The sequence below is a fragment of the Crinia signifera genome, chromosome 7 (genome assembly GCF_055691185.1).
Source record: "Crinia signifera chromosome 7, ASM5569118v1, whole genome shotgun sequence".
In the NCBI taxonomy this organism is placed as follows: domain Eukaryota; kingdom Metazoa; phylum Chordata; class Amphibia; order Anura; family Myobatrachidae; genus Crinia; species Crinia signifera.
In genome coordinates, this window is record NC_139223.1 from 174,973,778 (window position 1) to 174,993,142 (window position 19,365).

General features: G+C 48.0%; 1 protein-coding gene across 2 annotated transcripts; it reads right to left on the bottom strand.

Annotated features, from left to right (window-relative positions):
• Positions 1-339: 339 nt before the first annotated feature.
• On the bottom strand, positions 340-17,864 carry POFUT2 (protein O-fucosyltransferase 2). 2 transcript variants are annotated; one of them, XM_083154427.1, is made up of 9 exons: positions 17,543-17,864; positions 16,843-17,093; positions 13,576-13,720; positions 12,009-12,119; positions 11,840-11,918; positions 11,291-11,416; positions 8,145-8,325; positions 5,474-5,597; positions 340-2,182 (listed from the first exon to the last, which is right to left on the bottom strand). In XM_083154427.1, exons 1-9 carry the CDS (start codon positions 17,752-17,754, stop codon positions 2,029-2,031), a joined length of 1,383 nt encoding a protein of 460 aa, XP_083010553.1. In that variant the 5' UTR covers positions 17,755-17,864; the 3' UTR covers positions 340-2,028. The 2 variants fall into 2 exon arrangements, with proteins under 2 accessions (XP_083010553.1, XP_083010554.1); XM_083154428.1 differs by having other exon boundaries at positions 11,852-11,918; positions 17,543-17,856.
• Between the last annotated feature and the right edge of the window lie 1,501 nt (positions 17,865-19,365).

Consider the following 19,365-nt stretch of genomic DNA (forward strand, 5'->3'; position numbering starts at 1 on the left):
ATCTATCTAGCTATATGTGAGGTGAATATTGAAAAGGGGGGTTGCTGTCTGTGAGATGGAGGAATTTGGGCCCTGTTGGATGTTTCTCTATTGTTGCTGGTTGTGAAGGTGCCACCGAAAAGGTTCAAGCTTCAGGGTCCCAAAAATGTAGGTCCGCTACTGCTAGTATGTGTAGTGCAGTCATACATTAAGCATTAAAGTTACGTTGGTGTAGAATTCGCTGCATGCTTTGTATTATTCTACACACAGACTGGCATTCTATTTTATGCTAGGAGGACAGCGCCACCTTGTGACGAGGACAGAGTACAGCAGGTCATGCACTTCCGTAACACAAAAACATACTATTATTAGAAGAATTTTATTGTTTCATAAAAACACAGGATAGAAGTAAACACAGAACACATTTAAGAATAATTGTTTCCGTTTTCTGCTTTAGGCAATGCAGCTTAGTGTAATGATCACACCCCAGGTACAAAATAAATCCTAAAAATGTTGATAATTTATTTCTGCAGTGATATTTACATATAAAATGTGCAAGTAAGATCCCAAACCAACCCTGCTACAGGTAGAATAGAAAAATGCTAATTTATCATAGAGTTCACTAAGTGTACAAAGTTCCGTACACCCGATGTCGCCATCCCAATATTTAAAAGTCATTAGGTAACACCCAAAAAGGGCACATTTCCCTTAATACTGAAAAAGACAACGTCTAAAGACAATGTTGGATCGGAGAGAATGGGGAACAGGCAGCATATCTGGGGTCTTAATATCCAATATCAACCATTTTTAGCTACTTATATGCATACTGAAAGACGTACGATACAAGGCTATTTATTGGAATGTTCAGCAATTTATTTGAAGTGTATCAGTCTAAAGGTGGCCATACACACACACAGATTTATCTTCAGATCTGGCTGGTTGGAACAAAAACATGGTTATGGATGAGTGACAGTTTGTCAGTTTTCCAGAATTTCCAAGCAAATGGTCAACTGTCATTTGCTCTCATCCATAACCATGGCCCTTATTCTGGTTGGTGCGGTAATATCCACGTGCGTTCGGGCCGCCGATGTTTTGTGTCTGCGCATGTGCAAAGGCGTCTCTGCGCATGTGCGAGCCGGACGCACGGCCAAATCCCGCATGAAATGTGTACACTACGAACAGGGGGTGGAGAGGGGAGTGAAGGGCTGTTTGGGCTCATTACCATATGTTTACACCCCACGTTTCATGGGCGTTCCCATGCAAACGCTGGGCGTACGTATGGTAATGCGGCCGTGACGCACGTGTGGGGGGCGGACATATGACATTGCCGGATGTCAGCTGCCCGCCCAGATCCCTGCTTTTGCACGGAGAAATGTCCGTGTGGTCTGAGGTGGAGGGAGCTGGCGGACCACTCGGCCCTGCATTCGATGTTCTTCGACCATCGAATGATGGGGGAGGTTCCCTAAGATGGAGGAAGTGTATTCATGAGAAATACACATGCGGTCCGTACGGACAGCTTCTTACCGCGTACGGACGGAGTTGGCCATCCGTATGGAAGGCGGGGTTTAGGACGCACGGTGCTGGCCGCATATTCGGATCCGGCCGCACCAAACAGAATAAGGGCCCATGTTTTTGTTCCAACCAGACAGATCTGCAGATAAATCTGGGTGTGTGTATGGCCACCTTTACTCAGGTCTCGAGCATACTGTTGGCACCAGTTTTAAATAAAGTTTTCAAATGTTTTCGCTTATCATAACGGACATCTCCGTTTCAGCCTAACCAGAGGAGACGGCATATTCACAGGAGTAACGAGCAGATGAACAGCGCCAACTCTACACCTGCTCATATTAATAATGCCGATGCATTAATAAAATGTCAATAATACGTTTTAAATCTTAGATGCCAACACCGAGAACTAGACAGCAGTACTAAAAAAGTGTTCCCTTAAAACCAGGTCCATGAGCAGGCTTTGTAGGACAGGACATGATCCAACGTGGACAAGGTGACAGCGGAAGTTGTGTGCAAAGTGGTTATACCGGCACTTCGTGGTCAGTATACAATTTTCCAGTGCGTGGGCTGCTCGCAGTCCTTTTCTTTGTCCCCGCAGAACCGGTTGTAGGTGGTCTTGGGGTCAAAGCCGAAAATCTCTCTCTCCTCGTGAATGCGGAATGAGAAGGTGGACACTGAGGTGCCAATGAAATATCTGTGTATAGAAAATAATATAATGGTAACAATGAATCCCAGTATTGGCTGAGACCACTGTCCCCACAATGTACATGAAGAAATGCTGGGGGCTAGAACAACAACGTTCTAGGGTTTTGATCTTACAAACTCTTAAGTGTTTTTTGGGGAGATGTATTCAAATGTCATTTACATTTTTAAAATAACGGGTCCCGCTTCTCCTGCATAACAAGGAGAAGCAGGCACCCGTTACTGCCAGATGTATTAAACCCCCCCCCCCCCAGTCTATAAGGAGAGCCGATATGCCCAGCATTAACAACTCTCCTTATCGGCGGCCCTGCGCATGCGCGATCTTCATTTCCCCCCAGCCGGCTCTAATGGGCATGTGCGAGATCTCCAGCGCAGCCCGGAGCCACAGCAGGGCTAGCATTGTCCCCGCAGTGGGAGATAGGCCAACGCTAGCCCTGAGCTGGCGAAAGCGACTCGCCCCGGCTGCCAATCACTGGGGGGGATTGCAGGGGACAGCCCCGCCGAGCGTAACTCGGTGGGCTGTCACTAGCGCACGTTAGGTGCGCTAGTTATACATGAGGGAAAACGTAACCCCCCCCCCTCCTCCATTTATCTAGCGTTAGGTGCATTTCTGCACTTACCACAGGGGCAAACGCAGGATTTTCAGAAGGGGGTTTCCAGAGAGCATGGAGATGGACACTTAGGTGACCCAGTATATGCCGGGTCATTTAAAGTATTATAGATAGACCAAATGTATATAAATAATAATTATATATATATATATATATATATATATATATATATATACACCTACATATACATAACAGCAGTGTAGACCCCTGGGCATAGCAATGTATTGGGGCCCTTACCGATCCTCCAGCAGTAGGGGTTGGGGGTGCTATGAGCGGAAGCTTTGATGTCCTGCGGGTGGTAGGGGGTATTATATCAACCGCTCAGCATGTAGGGCCTGGATCAGTAGTTTCCACTAATTACCCCTTTACTGCACAGATGGTGGGAGATGGGGTGGGAGAAGGGGGCATTGGGCTGAATGAAGGGGCCCTGATACATAACTTCCAGGGTGGTAGAGGATGTTTAATACGCAGAGGAGGGGTGTATAGTGGAGTGGGCTTATTATTCATAATTTTCTGGTGGGAGGACAGCTTGCTTGACTGCAGATATCTCCAGTTCCCAGAAATAGATTTCTTAGATTTTTAATGGAATTAAAAACTAGAGAATCCCACCTACCAAATGGTACTGGGACTAGGGGATCAGAGTTCAGGAGGCAGAGAAATCCGCCAACGAGAATATAAAACTACATACCAGGTGTGTGGAGCTGAAGTAACCAGCTTCTGGAAGGCTGAGAGTCCCAGCTTTTGGAATATACCCTCAGAAAAACTCTAAGTCAGACACAACCTGAAATATCTTACTGGGAAGAGCAATTAACAGGCTTGGATGGGGACCACTGCTTTGAAGTCAGATATCTCCGGTTCCCCAGGGCCGATTTTTAAACTTCTTGTACCAATGAAAAGAGGGGACCCTCAGCTTTCAGACTAGGGCACTTAGATTACTGGGGGGGGGGTGTTTCTGGGTACTCAGAACCCCCCCCCTGCGTGCGCTACTGCGCTAGTTCATACATCTGCCCCATTATTACAGAAAACTAATTCATCAGAGTCTAGGTCGCGGTCATTCGACCAAAGCATTTACACACATGTATTTATTACCAGTTTCTTATATAGCGCATACATATTCTGCACCGCTGTACAGAGAATATTTGTGCTGAGAGTTCCCCTCCTAGTTCCCTGGCAGCTGCTCTCACGCCACAAAGGACAGACAGTGTGGGAACCTTAGAACGCTTCTAGCCCCTGTACTCTCTATAGAACGGATCCTAGAAGGTTTATACATCGCCCAATTCAGTTATGTATCCTAGAACAGATCATAGGTGAGATTGCTCCTCGGACATCCTGGACAACCCTTTGTGGTAACAGCCACAGATTTCAGTGTTGGATCCACCCATGGATCTATTGCGGTTTGGCTTCCCTGGTTGCTTTTGGTACTTGTGTATTATCGCGGCGCCTGATTTCATCTAAATCGCATACGATATCGCATCAGATTTATCCGCCGATTTGATCTGCGATGCGATTTTTTTCCGATTTTCGTCCATTTCCTGCCGATTTGCATGTTATTCCATCCTTGCACACCCCCAGGTACTATGCGATGGTATGCAATGTGATTTTCGGGAAAATGCCCCTGATTGTACAATTAAATATCGCATAGCAACGCATGCCAGTAAGTGGCATGCAATGCGGTGTGATTTGCAATGTTAAATGCACCCACATTGTTAACGCCATTCCTACTATCAACGCCAACCCAAAGCGTGGCGAGCGCAGCAAGCCCGCGAGGGGCGGCGGTACGCGTCCTTTCGACCTTTTCATACCCCCACTATCCACGTCGGCGTGGAGTTGAATTTAGATAGTGTGGCGAGCGCAGCGAGCCCCGCGAGGGGACGCGTATTACTTTACATGAATTCCGCGTGCGCTCGCCACACTATCTAAAATCAACTCCACGCCGACGTGGATAGTGGGGGTATGAAAAGGTCGAAAGGACGCGTACCGCCGCCGCTCGCCACGCTTTGGGTTGGCGTTGATAGTGGGGGGTGGTGTTGACAATGGGGGGCATTTAACATTGTAAGCACCCATCAGGGTGATTGTACAATTACAAATCAAATCGCATGGCATGCATCGCATGCCGCTATATTGCATGCGATGCACTACGATGGAAATCGGGGGTGTGCAAGGTGTGCAATGATGGAACAGCATGCAAATCGGCCGGAAAAAGTGAAAAATCGGTCAGAAATTGGTCAAAAATCGGCCGCAAAATCGCATCCGATTTTTGCATGCGATTTGCGGCCGATTTCGTGGGCGCCGTGATAATACACAAGTACCTTGCTTTTCACTAAGGCTTTTTCAGGAAGTGGTGGTTGTTTGCCCCTTTGTTATGACGCATAACTGCTCTGTGGACACAACCGATTGGCTGACAATGTTTATTAAATGTGCCAAAGGCCCTTGTATATTCTATTCATGCCCATCCCAACCCTCCCACTTTGGAGGCCGCTGATGTTAGGAGATATGTATTTAGATAATAAAGCAACATATACACAATCACTCATGCTTTGTATATTGTAATGAATGGATTATATTAAGATTTAACAGAGAACAATGATATAAATTGAAATAGAGGTGTTCAAGTGACGTCAGGGTTCCATAACCTGCAATCTAGTGATAGCATTGGTGACCGTCGGAGTTACCTGGCGTGGGCGCAGATCCATTGGTCAATAATGGCCACACCTCCATCCTTGTACATCTCCAGCTCCTCCCACGTTGGCTCAAACCTCACCATGTCCGGGATCAGTTTCCGCAGTTCTTCAAGGTCTAAGAAGAGAGAGTACAAGACTCGTGTATCATGGACACCCTGGGTACAGAATACTCTTTATAGAAGCATGGTAATACTGTATTAGTGTTCAGCACCAGGCATCTTTCAGAACCCGTGCAGTTCCTCTTCCCTGCCTGTGGTGTCGCCGTCTGCTGTGTAGCACATACAGAGCTGATGCTAATTTCACATAACAGGAAAAAGGGACTACAAATAAATGAAGGAATGTAACAGGAGAATGTACAGATATAAATTTCCCGGGAGGACTCACTATCATCTGGTGAAACTTGAGAGTATTGCAGCGGGGTTCCCAAGCACGATCCCAAAGGAACACTATGGTGCGTACACACTGGGCGATTCGCAGCATCGCCAATATCGGTTAAAAATATCGGCGGTGCTGCCGGGTGAAGGCCTAGCACTATAATTCATAGTGAACGATATCGTTCAATGATGTCACCGGGTCCCCCCCTCTGAGCATGCACTTTGTCAAATTGAGCTTCATGTACAGAGGACTGGGGGGGGGGGGGGGGGGGGGGGGGGGAGCGATACCGTTTAAAAAAAATTGCCTGGTGTGTATGCAGTTAAAATTTCAAACATATCCACAGGTGACTTCATTAGGATCTCCGTTATTTTGATATAACTGCACCAAGAGCATGAATCACTAAAACCTGTACTGTATGTTGTCCCTGGGGACCGTGGTTGGGAAACTTAATATATTAAGTTTCCCGACCTCCCAGGGATATTTTGTGATGTTCTGGATATAATATAATAAACTATACATCGCATGGCCTTACTCCACGTCGGAATCGTTCCACCATTTAGGACCAGGCTTCCAATGTCCATCCCTACTACAGGATCCTTCCAGAGGAACCAATGACATTTTATGTATTAAATGGTAGTGTAGGCATCACAGGCTTTATAAGATACCCGTTGAATCCATTTCTTTGAATCCGACCTGGGGAACACTGGTATGTGGGAGGGTAAATAAATAAATAAAGTGGGTGGTAAGCTAGGGATAGGCACAAGATCCTAGCTAAGCTTCTTTGGGAGCTTGTTCCTTCTCTCTGCAGACCACGAGGCCATAGAACCGATAAGAGAAGTTTTACTTTTTACTTAGTGGGTGGTTCTTATTGTACCAATTATGATTTTTTTCTTTGTCCCAGGAGCAGTGGATTTTGGGTAACAATTGTAGGAATTTAAATCCTGGGATTGGAGTGTCCAATCTCGGAATTTCGGCATTGGGCATCGTCTTCATGCCAGGCAGCGTTGAGCTCATCCTCAAACGCCGCTCGGCTGTGCGTGGCGCCGCGTGACGTCAAGAGGTCACGCTGCGCAGTGCAGCCCAATGCCAGCCCATCCCTTCAGCCGCCAGCCAGCTTAAGCAGACCGAGTCCATTACCTGCCACATGACTGGCAGGAGGATGGAGGGACAGGCAGGAGGATGGAGGGACAGGGAGGAGCGGGAGGGAGGGACAGGCAGGAGGATGGAGGGAGGGAAAGGTAGGAGGATGGAGGGAGGGAGAGGCAGGAGGAATGAGGGACAGGCAGGAGGATGGGGGGATGGGGAGGAGGATTAAGGGAGGGACAGGCAGGAGGATGGGGGGACGGGGAGGAGGATTAAGGGAGGGACAGGCAGGAGGATGGGGGGACGGGGAGGAGGATGGAGGGAGGGAGAGGCAGGAGGATGGAGGGAGGGAGAGGCAGGAGGATGGAGGGAGGGAGAGGCAGGAGGATGGAGGGAGGGAGAGGCAGGAGGATGGAGGGAGGGAGAGGCAGGAGGATGGAGGGAGGGAGAGGCAGGAGGATGGAGGGAGGGAGAGGCAGGAGGGAGAGGCAGGAGGATGGAGGGAGAGGCAGGAGGATGGAGGGAGGGAGAGGCAGGAGGATGGAGGGAGGGAGAGGCAGGAGAATGGAGGGAGGGACAGGCAGGAGGATGGAGGGAGGGAGAGGCAGGAGGATGGAGGGAGGGAGAGGCAGGAGGATGGAGGGAGGCAGAGGCAGGAGGATGGAGGGAGGCAGAGGCAGGAGGATGGAGGGAGGGAGAGGCAGGAGGATGGAGGGAGGGAGAGGCAGGAGGATGGAGGGAGGGAGAGGCAGGAGGAGGGAGAGGCAGGAGGAGGGAGGGAGAGGCAGGAGGAGGGAGGGAGGGACAGGTAGGAGGAGGAAGGGAGGGACAGGCAGGAGGATGGAGGGAGGGACAGGCAGGAGGATGGAGGGACGGACAGGCAGGAGGATGGAGGGACGGACAGGCAGGAGGATGGAGGGAGGGACAGGCAGGAGGATGGAGGGACCGGAAGGACGATGGAGGGACCGGGAGTTTGGAGAGAGCCCTGCTGCACCAAGTGAGGGCTTGTCTGGGCCAAAATCATGGATTCCTTGACCAACTCAAAAAAAATGACCCGGGAACAGCCTCTCTTCTTGAAGCCCATTGTGAACAAAAAGCAAGCGAGTCTGTTCCTGTGTCCTGCCGCTCTGTGGCACGTGGTTTGCATGCATGCGCTTAGAGAGAGCGATGCAGCCGGCATGCATTCCCGTTACAAGGACCCTACCTTGTCTGTCGGCATCTGTGGCAATAAATACTTTCTTGAGTTTCAGCTTCTTCAATAGACTATGAATTTCCTCTGCAGCTCTGCGCAGGCTGGGCACATCTTCCCTGTGACCCCAAATGAAGTCCTTCCTCCGAAGGTGGACAGCGACGTAAGGCCCCCCTAGTGGTGTGCTAGGCTTTTCCTGCATAGGAGACAGTGAGCGAGCACACCTGGATTACCGAATGGCTCGCATACTCCAATAATGGAGGACAGTTACAAAAATATAGATTTTTTTTCTCTTTATTGCAGAGCTTTTGCAGCACGCAGCTTGTAATGTGCAATCAAAAGTATCTTCGCACTAAGGTGTGCTGACATAACGGGGGAAATTTACTAAAGGAAATTTGTAAAAAAATAGGTGTATTTGTATCCAGAAATACACTTATTTTTGACATTTACTATCCCGAAAATACGGCAATTCGTAGTCGTATTGATGTGCTATCAATACGAATTGCCGTATTTTCGGGATAGTAAATGTCAAAAATAAGTGTATTTCTGGATACAAATACACCTATTTTTTACAAATTTCCTTTAGTAAATTTCCACCAACACATCGCATTTGGCGAGTTGTTTTTAACATTTAAATGGCAACTTTCAGCATCACTTTCTTACATAAAGGCTCACACCTCAGTCACATTCTCCATCTCACACCTCAGTCACATTCTCCGTCTCACACCTCCGTCTCACATTCTCCATCTCACACCTCCGTCTCACACCTCCGTCACATTCTCCGTCTCACACCTCAGTCACATTCTCCGTCTCACACCTCAGTCACATTCTCCGTCTCACACCTCAGTCACATTCTCCGTCTCACACCTCAGTCACATTCTCCATCTCACACCTCAGTCACACACCTCAGTCACACACCTCAGTCACACACGAGGGGCAGTATTCAATGTAAAAAAAGGTACTTATGTAGTATCTGGGCTGCCGATTTTTTGATTGTATGCCTTAAGTTAAGGCATACAATCAGATGCGATGCGATGCGATATCGCATCGCATCGCATCCGATATCGGATGCGATATCGGATGCGATGACCCGATTTTTCCATAGGAATCAATGTTAAAATGATTCCTATGGAAAAATGGGTCCTTTTCATACCCCTACTATCCAAGTGGGCATGGAGTCGGATATAAACCTGTGGCGAGCGTAGCGAGCCACCGAGCCCGAAGCGTGGCGAGCGAAGCGAGCCCCGCGAGGGGACGGTATTCGTCCCCTCGCGGGGCTCGCTTCGCTCGCCACGCTTCGGGCTCGGTGGCTCGCTACGCTCGCCACAGGTTTATATCCAACTCCATGCCCACTTGGATAGTAGGGGTATGAAAAGGACCCATTTTTCCCATTGAATTCCATGTTAAAATGGACTCAGTCCATTTTAACATTGATTCCTATGGAAAAATCGGGTCATCGCATCGCATCGCATCGCATCGAATCGCATGGTCGCATGCGATGCGATGCGATCTCCCGATCCGACCCGATTTAGAAATCGGCAGCCCAGTTACTACATAAGTACCTAAAAAAATCGTGGTGTGTAGCGAATCCTGTTTAGGATTCGCTGCACACTCGCTGTGTTCCGGAGGGCTCTGGCTGCCACTCGCTCTCCCAGTATTCAACGTCGCAGGGCTCCTTGCCCCTCGCGGCAAATCTTAACCCCTGCAGCGGACGAGCGTCCGCGGCAGGGAGCCGTGGGACGTATGTGGGGGGGGGGGAGGTGGGCTCCCCGGTTCCCAGGCAGCCCCCCCCCCCAGAGCCAGCAGGGGACCGGGTATATTCACTGCTCCCGATCGTGCATATGTAATGATCGGGTGCAGTGAATATATGAATATCTATTGATCGGCTCTCGGCTCTGGCCCCTGCTGGCTGTTATGTGGAAAAAAAATAGCATGCCCTTTCACAGAATAAAATTCCTGATTTTTTTACATCAAAATTAAAACAAAAAACCTTTTATTTTAAAAGTTCACATTCCACTTCTCCATGAAAAGATGGAGAATTGCTACATGGAGAGACACGGCAAAAATCACTTAGAAAGACGGCGAAAAGTGCACGTTGAATAGGGTGATTCGCTTTTTGAGACCAAAATGCTCCGTCCAATGCGAAAAAAGCACGGCAAATTTTCCTCATTGAATACTGCCCTCAGTCTCACACCTCAGTCACATTCTCCGTATTACTCATCACTTTATTATTTACATCTGAAGCAATTACAGTATGTGCGATGTTCCCTACAAGCCGCTCATATACTGTGCAATAGTAAAGTAGATCCGCACAGTTAGGGACATGGTGGGAATAGAACCCATGACCTCAGTGCTGTGAGGCAGTAATGCTAACCACTACACCAGGCATGTCCAACGTTGGCCCTCCAGATGTTGTGAAACTACTCATCCCAGCATGCTTTGCAATAGTTTTAGGATTCTCTAATAGCAAAACTGTGGCAAAGCATGCTGGGATGTGTAGTTTCACAACATCTGGAAGGCCAACGTTGGAGATGCCTGCACTACACCATCTGTACTGTAGATCAGTTATGGAGCATACACACGGGGAGATTTGATCTTCTTTTCTAAGCAAGTGCATATGCTGCATAGCAATGGGTAGCCCCGTGCGTCGCTATCCCCAGGCTAGATCATTGAAGCCTGCAGTATACATCTCGTCATCACCAACATTCTCATTTACAAGAGAACACTGGCCATGACAGATCGCTCAGCACACGTCACTGGTGCATTGCTGTGTGCTGAGCGAACTGGATGCTGAATACTGACAGCCAGCATGCTGATCGGTGAGTACGCAGCCAAGGAGGGGTGGGGTTGGTTTAGGCACTACTGGGGGGGACTTAGGGTCAGGCTAAATGGGGGGGGGGGAGGTGAGGTTAGGCTGTGTGGTTAGGTTTAGGCGATGGGGTACAGGGGTTAGGCACTTGCAGGGAGGGTTAGGGTGGAGGGTTAGGGGGAGAGGCATAGCTTACTAACAGAGCCCCTGTAGGGATTCTACGTATCGGGGGACTCCGGGGGTCGTCATTTGACCGCCAGGATATCATATGTATCCCATTACTACAGCCTGTCATCCCTTTTATCTAGATAGGACCCACCAAATCATCAGGGAACACTGGAAGATACAATACCTTGACCTTCGTCCAGTCTTCGCGGAACATCGTCCTGTCGGCCTCATCATTAGACTGAAGAAAGTTGGCCCGGAACTCATCCCCTATCAGCCTCAGGTGCTGGGCGAACCTCATGCTGCGCCGCGTCTGGGGGGCAAACCGAGCAGCATAAGACACTGTACACAACACCACGGAAGCTTTAACAATCACAGTATGGAAATGTCTATACACAACTGCACAGAACATGACAGCAATCACACCGGCAATTGTGAGTCTGCCTGTAGCCTGGAGTGCACCTTCAGGCAGCTTTCACTTATTACCATGGAATTATCTTTCAGGATCTCTTCTGTGCTTTTCAGCAAAACGGTTTATTTTACATTCTTAGGATTTATTTTTTAAATTCTACAATCAGACAAAGCGGGCGATTTCCTTGCCCTGGGGGTTTCCTGCCATGGGAATTAGGGGATGAACACACTGCACATGGGGAAAGCTTTGGCTGCATTCATATAGTAGATTTTAATTAAACCTGCTTCAAGGCCAATACATATATCCAGGTAGCATGGAACTTGCTTGTATACACACATTCCAATAATCTCTGCCTCCATAGTGGTCATGTAGAAGGTTCTCTGCTCTGTCTAACATTACGGACCTGTAGATGATAGAAGGACATCACAGGTTAGCGCGAGGCTGCAGCCGGACGCGGCGCGGAAGCTCTGGAACGTGATGTCGGACCTCTCACCTTGCTGTGGTGTTGTTCAGTAGCACTGGAGCAATGATAGAAGCAGATCCTTGGACTGAGAGGCAGGTGACATTTAATCCTCTGGTCTCTTCATAGCCCCAAAACCACCCCCTAGAAAGAAAATACCACTAATCAGTGAGCTCCTTTCTCGTACAGTATTTCCGTAGGAGTAAACTTATAGTGGGAAGCTCAGTTTGGAGTAATGTTGGTGATGTGCCGCAGAAATATCGTAACAGTGACATACGGGGAAGGAAGGTTAGGCTGTGTGGTGGTGGGGAAGGGTTTAGGCTGTGGGGAAGGGTTAAGGCTGTGGGGAAGGGTTAAGGCTGCAGGGAAGGAAGGTTAGGTTGTGTGGTGGTGGGGAAGGGTTTAGGCTGCGGGGAAGGAAGGTTAGTTTGTGTGGTGGTGGGGAAGGGTTTAGGCTGTGGGGAAGGAAGGTTAGGTTGTGTGGTGGTGGGGAAGGGTTTAGGCTGCGTGGAAGGAAGGTTAGGTTGTGTGGTGGTGGGGAAGGGTTTAGGCTGCGGGGAAGGAAGGTTAGGTTGTGTGGTGGTGGGGAAGGGTTTAGGCTGCGTGGAAGGAAGGTTAGGCTGTGTGGTGGTGGGGAAGGGTTTAGGCTGCGGGGAAGGAAGGTTAGGTTGTGTGGTGGTGGGGAAGGGTTTAGGCTGTGGGGAAGGAAGGTTAGGTTGTGTGGTGGTGGGGAAGGGTTTAGGCTGTGGGGAAGGGTTAAGGCTGCAGGGAAGGAAGGCTAGGCTGTGTGGTGGTGGGGAAGGGTTTAGGCTGCAAGGAAGGAAGGCTAGGCTGTGTGGTGGTAGGGAAGGGTTTAGGCTGCGTGGAGGGAAGGTTAGGTTGTGTGGTGGTTGGGAAGGGTTTAGGCTGCGGGGAAGGAAGGTTAGGCTGTGTGGTGGTGGGGAAGGGTTTAGGCTGCGGGGAAGGAAGGTTAGGTTGTGTGGTGGTGGGGAAGGGTTTAGGCTGCGGGGAAGGAAGGTTAGGTTGTGTGGTGGTGGGGAAGGGTTTAGGCTGTGGGGAAGGAAGGTTAGGTTGTGTGGTGGTGGGGAAGGGTTTAGGCTGTGGGGAAGGGTTAAGGCTGCAGGGAAGGAAGGCTAGGCTGTGTGGTGGTGGGGAAGGGTTTAGGCTGCAAGGAAGGAAGGCTAGGCTGTGTGGTGGTGGGGAAGGGTTTAGGCTGCAAGGAAGGAAGGCTAGGCTGTGTGGTGGTGGGGAAGGGTTTAGGCTGCAAGGAAGGAAGGCTAGGCTGTGTGGTGGTAGGGAAGGGTTTAGGCTGCGTGGAGGGAAGGTTAGGTTGTGTGGTGGTGGGGAAGGGTTTAGGCTGCTGGAAGGAAGGTTAGGTTGTGTGGTGGTGGGGAAGGGTTTAGGCTGCGGGGAAGGAAGGTTAGGTTGTGTGGTGGTGGGGAAGGGTGGCAGGGGGAAGGTAAGTAAACTTACTGGACCTCTGTCGGGATCTGACTGCAGTCATCCATATGTTTTCCAACATAATGAATATTATGAAGGTATAGGTATTTATTTGATAGAGTAGGAAAAGGGAGGGTTTAACACCTGTATAAGTATATACCTGTAATACCCATGTTTGTCCTCAGAGTACATGAGCTGATCCATACACGGTCTCTGATCCACCTTCTCCTCCCAGGTACCCTCCTTCCAGCCCTCAGCGTAGCCTTGTAGGACATACACCTGCTCAATGAACGGTCCCCCGGACTCTAGAATTGGAATACATTCAGAAGATCAGACAGCTAGGAAACACTCCTGTACTAACTACATTTACATTAAAAATAAAAAAAAATATGTATATTTGCTGCCTTATCCTAAATTGACTCCATTTATATGTACTTTTGGTTTCCATGCGAACAGACAACTATGATTGTGTAACAATTCATTACAAATGCAACATTTTGTATAGGTCTCTGAAGAGGTTTTATTTCCAAATATTATTACTTGGAATATAACCTCTATGAGAGTTTGATCACGGTCTGATATTTCATTTAAATTTAGCCAAGGAAATAAAGAGGATTTGTATTATATGCATTAAAGCCACCTCTTTGAGTTCATTAAATGGAGGAGAGGCGGTGGGGGGACCTCAGATATAGGGTACAGTGTTGGAATACATATATATGGCATTCCAACACTGCGGACAACTCTGTACTGCATGCCGCCTGGAAACCTCAGTATTGTTTAGCAAAGTCCCACAGGACAGGATGTACAAACAACAGAAGGAAAACGCCAACACCCTCAATCCACAAACAAAGAATAAGTGCATAAGGGGTTTGTGTCCAGACTCCTACATTGGCCTGAAAAATTATTTAAAAAAAGCTTTTCGCACCCAAGCAGCTGACTAGCACCCAAAGCTGTACCCAGCGGCGTAGCTTTGTTTGGGGCGCCCCCCCTGCCGTTAATGGGGGGGCGCCCCCCCTCCCCCCATTGCCGCATGCTTACCTGTCCGCGCGTCCCGTCTCCCCTCCTGGCTTCAATAAATTCTATGCAGACAGACCACGATAAAATGGCCGCCCCCATACCGCAGGCAGTTTCAGAGAACAGTCTGCTTTATGGGGCGGTCATTTTATCGTGGGCCGTCTCCATAGGGTTGATTGAAGCCAGGAGAGGAGCCGGGACGCGGGGGCTGCGGTGCTATAGTTACTTTAACCTATAAAGAAACCTTTGTCTGAAACACAGCCCGGTCCTCATGGGAAAACGAGAACGGAAGACGTCAAGTATAGAGCCCCAGCTCCAAAACTCTCCTAGTAGGCTGAAAGAAGAATCATCTTCTAAGTGAGGGATTTTATCTCCATGAAATCGAATGGTTTAGGGGGGAGGGGGGGAGCACTCAGTGCCAGATTAGGATAACAAGGAGCTATAGCAATTGCACACATAGAGGAAAAGCAAAAACATGTATATGGACCTTTTATTTTTTGACAAAGCTCTCTGACTTTTTTTTCCACACCCATCAATTATTGTCAGGTATTTGTTGATAGTTCAGAACCCTCAATCGCACCGAGCTTTGCATTATGTTGCAGTGATAACTGATGTCCTTTATGATTATTATACAACATTGTAAGTGTAGGTGTCCCAAGTCACCATCTCAGCCATCACTCCTAGTATGTCCTTGCACGGAAGTAGTTAATAAGGTAACTTCCTCCTATCCTAGTAAGGGGGCGGCCGAAGCAGAGCTCATGTTGCTAGAGGTTCATAAAGAATCACCATTTAAAAAAAAAAAGGAAAAGAATAGAAAATAAGCTTTGTCTGTGTCCAAAGCTCCAAATGTGTTTTTTTTATTCCTAAACCGAGAAATTAGGCAATTGGCTCAGTGTTTTACCGGCCTACTCCCTTTAATTGGATATTAAAATCCTGCCAAGGTTCTGGCCATTTGTGGTTACTTAAGTTGCCCATTTGGACCATTTGCGGTATAAGCTCAGTGTTGCACTGCCACTAATCTCAGGAGCCACAGTGTTTTTCAACCACTGTGCCGTGGCACACTAGTGTGCCTTGTGCTGTACTTAAGTGTGCCCCCAGAGATGCCCAACCCAGTTTACAGCCACCACCAGTTCAACTGTTATTTACTGGTCTCTTCTTTTCATGTAAAGGGCCAATGTATTTCATTTTTGTTACCTGTGGGGACCAGCGTGATTGTTTTTTTATATGGGGGGGCAATAGGTTTTTTTATTTTCCTGTGGGGGCCAATGTGTTTTGCCCTGTGGGGATCTCAGGGTGCTTCTTGGCAATTTTAAAATCTTATTTAGTGTGCCGCAAAGTAAAAAGGTTGAAAATCACTGCTCTATTGCTTTAGGTGAAGCGGTTGCCAGCGGAGAAGGCATGGCTTGTGGATGCTGCTAAGAAATTTATGGAGCTTACAGTCTCGCCTGGCCAAAAAGAGACAGAATGTAAGAAGCCACTTCATTTAAAGAGTAATCCTAGAAGCGTTAGGAATCTCAGGTATATCAGGGAAGAAGTGCAGCATTTGCCGGTATTATGACCCACATACACTGTTGACATGAGGACTCATTCTCAAATCCAGAGGAAACCTTCAAGTTGGGAACGCTGGCACAGATGCAGATGCCTCACCCTGATACACAGATTTATGTTAGACAACATTAATCGATTCCGGTGCTGATGAAGCAGCGATGATGGTGTTACTGCAATGGCTCCTCCAGCGCCGTGTGTGAGGATCTGCTGGAACGCTCCCCGGTATTAAAAGTAAATAAAGTGAACAGTATAAAAGAATGCTGTGAGTTCCCAAAAAGGCGCACAGTATAGAGGGAAACCAGATACATATAGGCAATCCCAATTTAAATGCCTGTGCTCCGGGATCCCACCTCCAGAGTGTGCACCCAAAGATGCTGCTGCGATAGGGACAGACAGAATCAGAAACAACACACAAAGCGGGGTGTGAACGCAAAACATGTCTGTATCATGGGCATGTTATGGAACTGTAGCGGGTGTTTTCTTGAAAGAGGCTCCATTCCCAAATGCACAGCGGCAGCGACCATTGTCAAACCGAGGACATGACATATGGCTGGTTGAAGTGTTGATGGTTTCCGCGATGGCGCGTGTAAATATCACCAGTGGTATTGCAGTGTGCAGACACGCAGATAGTGGGTGTCTCGGTGTTTCCACATTCAGGGTAGGCTGATACTCTGCATATGATCACGTTATTGATATTTTAAAATACATGACATAATATATATCATTATCAATTGCATATTGCAACAGATATACGAGCGGATGTCTCTGAATCAGGCTCCCTGTATGGAGAATAATACACACTGACTTAGAATAAAGTATATATAGGTTTCTTTAAATATATAAATTCAATGCGGACGCGACTCACCCGCCAAGAACTCTTCATACTCAATGACGGGGATATTCTGGCTAAGGCTGTGCAGATCGAAGAACTCGGCCCAGGGAATCCGCACTTGGTGTATGTCCGGGCTCTGCCAGTGATAGAGGCGGCCCCAGGGGGGCAGGACCAGCACCCACTCTGCGCTTTTCTGCAACGTCTTAATCAGGGAGGCCATGCGAATGTACACGTCCCGCCGCAAGTTAAATCCCTCCGGGGGATTGACATCGTATAGCAGGTACCTGCGGAATAAACACGGCGCGTGAGGAAGTGTTACTATGTAACAACAAATAATAATAATTATAATAATATAGAAATAATAATAATTTTGATTAAAAAAAAAGTAATAATATAGTAATATTAATTATAGAAACAATAGTAATAATAAAGTAGTAATAATAATAATAACAAAAATAATAATTTATTATTAACATGTGAGTGTGTCCAATGGGTAAAAGGGAAAGGGTTACAAAGCAGGAGCATAAGAGATATGATAATAATAATAATAATAATAATAATAATAATATTGGTGTATGTATGAAGCAGTATGATCTGCACTGCACATTATTACAGAATAAATGATCCCCCGGATAATGAAGTATAAGCCCAGGAGTACTGAGACTGATACAGGCGGTCACGGTGCTATGTGCCACGTCCCCAGCAGTGCCTCACGCTGCCTCATGCCTCATACCTCCGCTCGGCAGCGGCCGCGCCCACAGGTAGTGATGCCGCTGAGTGTCCCGGGCTGAACTCTCCCTGCTGGCCGAGGGCCTCGGACAGCAGGACGGCAGCGGCCCACAGCCAGCAGCACCACAGCCCAGCGGCCTTGCAGCAGCCGCCAGCCGCCATGTCCTGCTGCGGGGCCGCACTTCCGTCGCTTAGGCCTCGGCGTCCCGTTCCCATGGAGACTGCCGTGTTCTCCCCCCTTCCCTGTTCTGCTGGCTGCAGTGTGTCACAGTTCCAGCAATGTGTGCATAGCTTTCAGCATACAGCCTGTGCGGGTATGTGGGTCGCATGCATTGGGTTGACATGGGCCTAGGTCGACATAAGTTTAGGTCGACAGGATCATTGGGTCGACACAAGCATTATGTTTACATGGGAAAGGTCGACAGTCAAAAGGTCGACATGGGGTTTTCCACTTTTTTTTTGTCCCGAATGTTGTCAGTCAACATGGACAACGTAACGGTCCCCCGCATCACCACGGATGGCTCGCTGCGCTCGTCATGCTTTGGGCACACTATTTTATTCTCCCACAACACCCTAGTGCAGGGATGGGGAACCTTCGGCCCTCCAGCTGTTGTTGAACTACACATGGTAGGGCATGAAATATTGCCTGTCGGCTCAAAAAAAGTAAAAAAAAAAAAAACCATGCCGACCTTCCCCATGTCGACCTAATGCTTGTGTAAACCTAATGACCATGTTGACCTAAGCATATGTCAACCTTTTCAGGTATCGACCTAGGCATGTCGACCTTAATGATGTCAACCTTACGACCATATACCGCCTGTACTACTGCCTACATAATATACCAGACGCTGCTTAGGGAGAATGGGGAATATCTTTTTTTTTTATTTTGGTTAATTTTATTTTTTTTAATTAGAGGAAGTAAGCTGAGCCTGTCGTCATTTTGGTTGTCGCTAGGGGGTACATTTACTAAGAGCTGCCTGAGTTAGCATTTTCTGAGGTAAAATGCATCTTTAATTTGCGAAACACAAAACACGGCAGCGTTTGCGCAAATACGAATGATACTTTAGAATGTAAGCTCTCACGAGCAGGGCCCTCTCTCCTCTCGTGTGATTTTTCCTCTCTTAGAATATGTGTGTGTGCTATATTTGACTCCATTCTACGGCATTTTACCCTAGATCTCTGCCACCCTAATTACTCCAGTGCCCTGTCCCCTAATGCGGCTATTAACCATGTACTTGTCCTGAAGGGCCCAAATCAGACCTATTTGGTGATTATTGGACGACAGCGCATGTGCACGGTATGCTGTGTGGACCCCATTTGGGGCCCCGGACCCCCATGGGGGTGCTAGGGGTGTCTTACCCCCACAGTATTTTTTTCCAGATTGTAAGTCATATGTGTACCCCAAGTTTGGTGTAAATTGATCCAGGCATCCCAGAGGTATGCTGGAACATACACACACACACACACACACACACACACACACACATATTTTATATATATATAGACTAATAAGCCCGCTTGAAGCAAAAGCTTCGAAAGCTAGTCTGCTACCGTCTGTGTTTGTGCATGTGTGAAAATAAAGATGTAGTTTCACTCTCTGCCAGCAGATGGCAGTGTTTTGGAGACTTACAGACACTAGGGGTGACATTTAATAGGATGCAATTTTTAGTAAGGTTCCGAAATTGCACCTTATCGTATTTTTTCAAATCACTTTTTTTTTTGCGATTTTTAGTCATGAAAATGTGGGCATTTTCGGTCGTACAGGTTTGTGTGAAACAAAGTTTAAAAAAAAAACAAAACGGGGGGGGGGGGGGGGGGGGTTGACGG